The 836-nt window shown below is 59.2% G+C and overlaps 1 protein-coding gene across 1 annotated transcript; it reads left to right on the forward strand.

The window, feature by feature from the left end:
* The first annotated feature begins 338 nt into the window (after positions 1-338).
* Positions 339-836, forward strand: LOC119271931. The gene has a single exon (XM_037553565.1). The coding sequence runs from the start codon at positions 339-341 to the stop codon at positions 834-836; it is 498 nt and encodes a 165-aa protein (XP_037409462.1).

An 836-nucleotide genomic window follows, 5' to 3' on the forward strand; every position in this document is an offset into this window, starting at 1 on the left:
AAACACAGCCATCCCTTCCATGGTCCTAATCTGTAAGATCAAAGAGGAGGTGTCTCTTTGGGCAGTGGCAGGTGCAAAGCACATGAGTGCTCTAATGCCGCGAGAGTAGACACTTTATTTTACCGCCTTGCGGCCCCTGTTCGATAACTTCTTTCTTAATCAATGAAATGGCAAATCGTTTGCCTTGTTTAAAAGAAAAACGAACACCAACCCGTGGCCGCCAAGCAAGAAGGGAAGCCCGAAGCCAGCCGTGCTGTATGCATATATAAATATAGGCCATCGGCCCCTCCGATCCTCACGCACAGAATCCACCGAGCAAACCAAGGAAACGAACGAAGATGCGTCGCGAGGGACGGCAGCGAGGGTGGGTGCGCGTGTACGACCGGTCACTGGTGGACCCGGAGGGCAAGCGCCGCGCCGTGCATGTCGTAGACGGCCCCGTGGTGGCCAACGGCGGCTACATCAGGGCGTCCCGGAGGCCGACCAACCAGTCCAAGTCCGGCGGCCTCCGCGCGCTCGGCAGGGACGCCCTCGTGCAAGACGACGAGGAGGAGGAGCCGCAACTGCATCCGCCGCTGGGCGCCGGACATTCTGGGTACTACTGCACAACCACGTGCCAGTCACCCTTCAGATTCGAGGCTGTGCCATATCAATGGAGGTACGATGCCTTCGCGCCCGAGGAAGTGCAAGCTCCTCGGCCGCCGCCGGCAGCAGCGCGTTCCGGGGGGAGATCGGCGTCGCGCAAGGGGAGCCGCAAGTTCAAGCACAGCGAGATCAAGATGTACTACCTCGACGCGGCCGATGTCGTTGATGGGCGTCTCGATTATCTCTATTGA

The sequence above is a fragment of the Triticum dicoccoides genome, chromosome 3A, assembly GCF_002162155.2.
Source record: "Triticum dicoccoides isolate Atlit2015 ecotype Zavitan chromosome 3A, WEW_v2.0, whole genome shotgun sequence".
Classification (NCBI taxonomy): Eukaryota; Viridiplantae; Streptophyta; class Magnoliopsida; order Poales; family Poaceae; genus Triticum; species Triticum dicoccoides.

Bases quoted from the DNA above. Each gene is read 5' to 3' on its own strand.
- LOC119271931 (XM_037553565.1), top strand. From the start codon at position 339: ATGCGTCGCGAGGGACGGCAGCGAGGGTGGGTGCGCGTGTACGACCGG.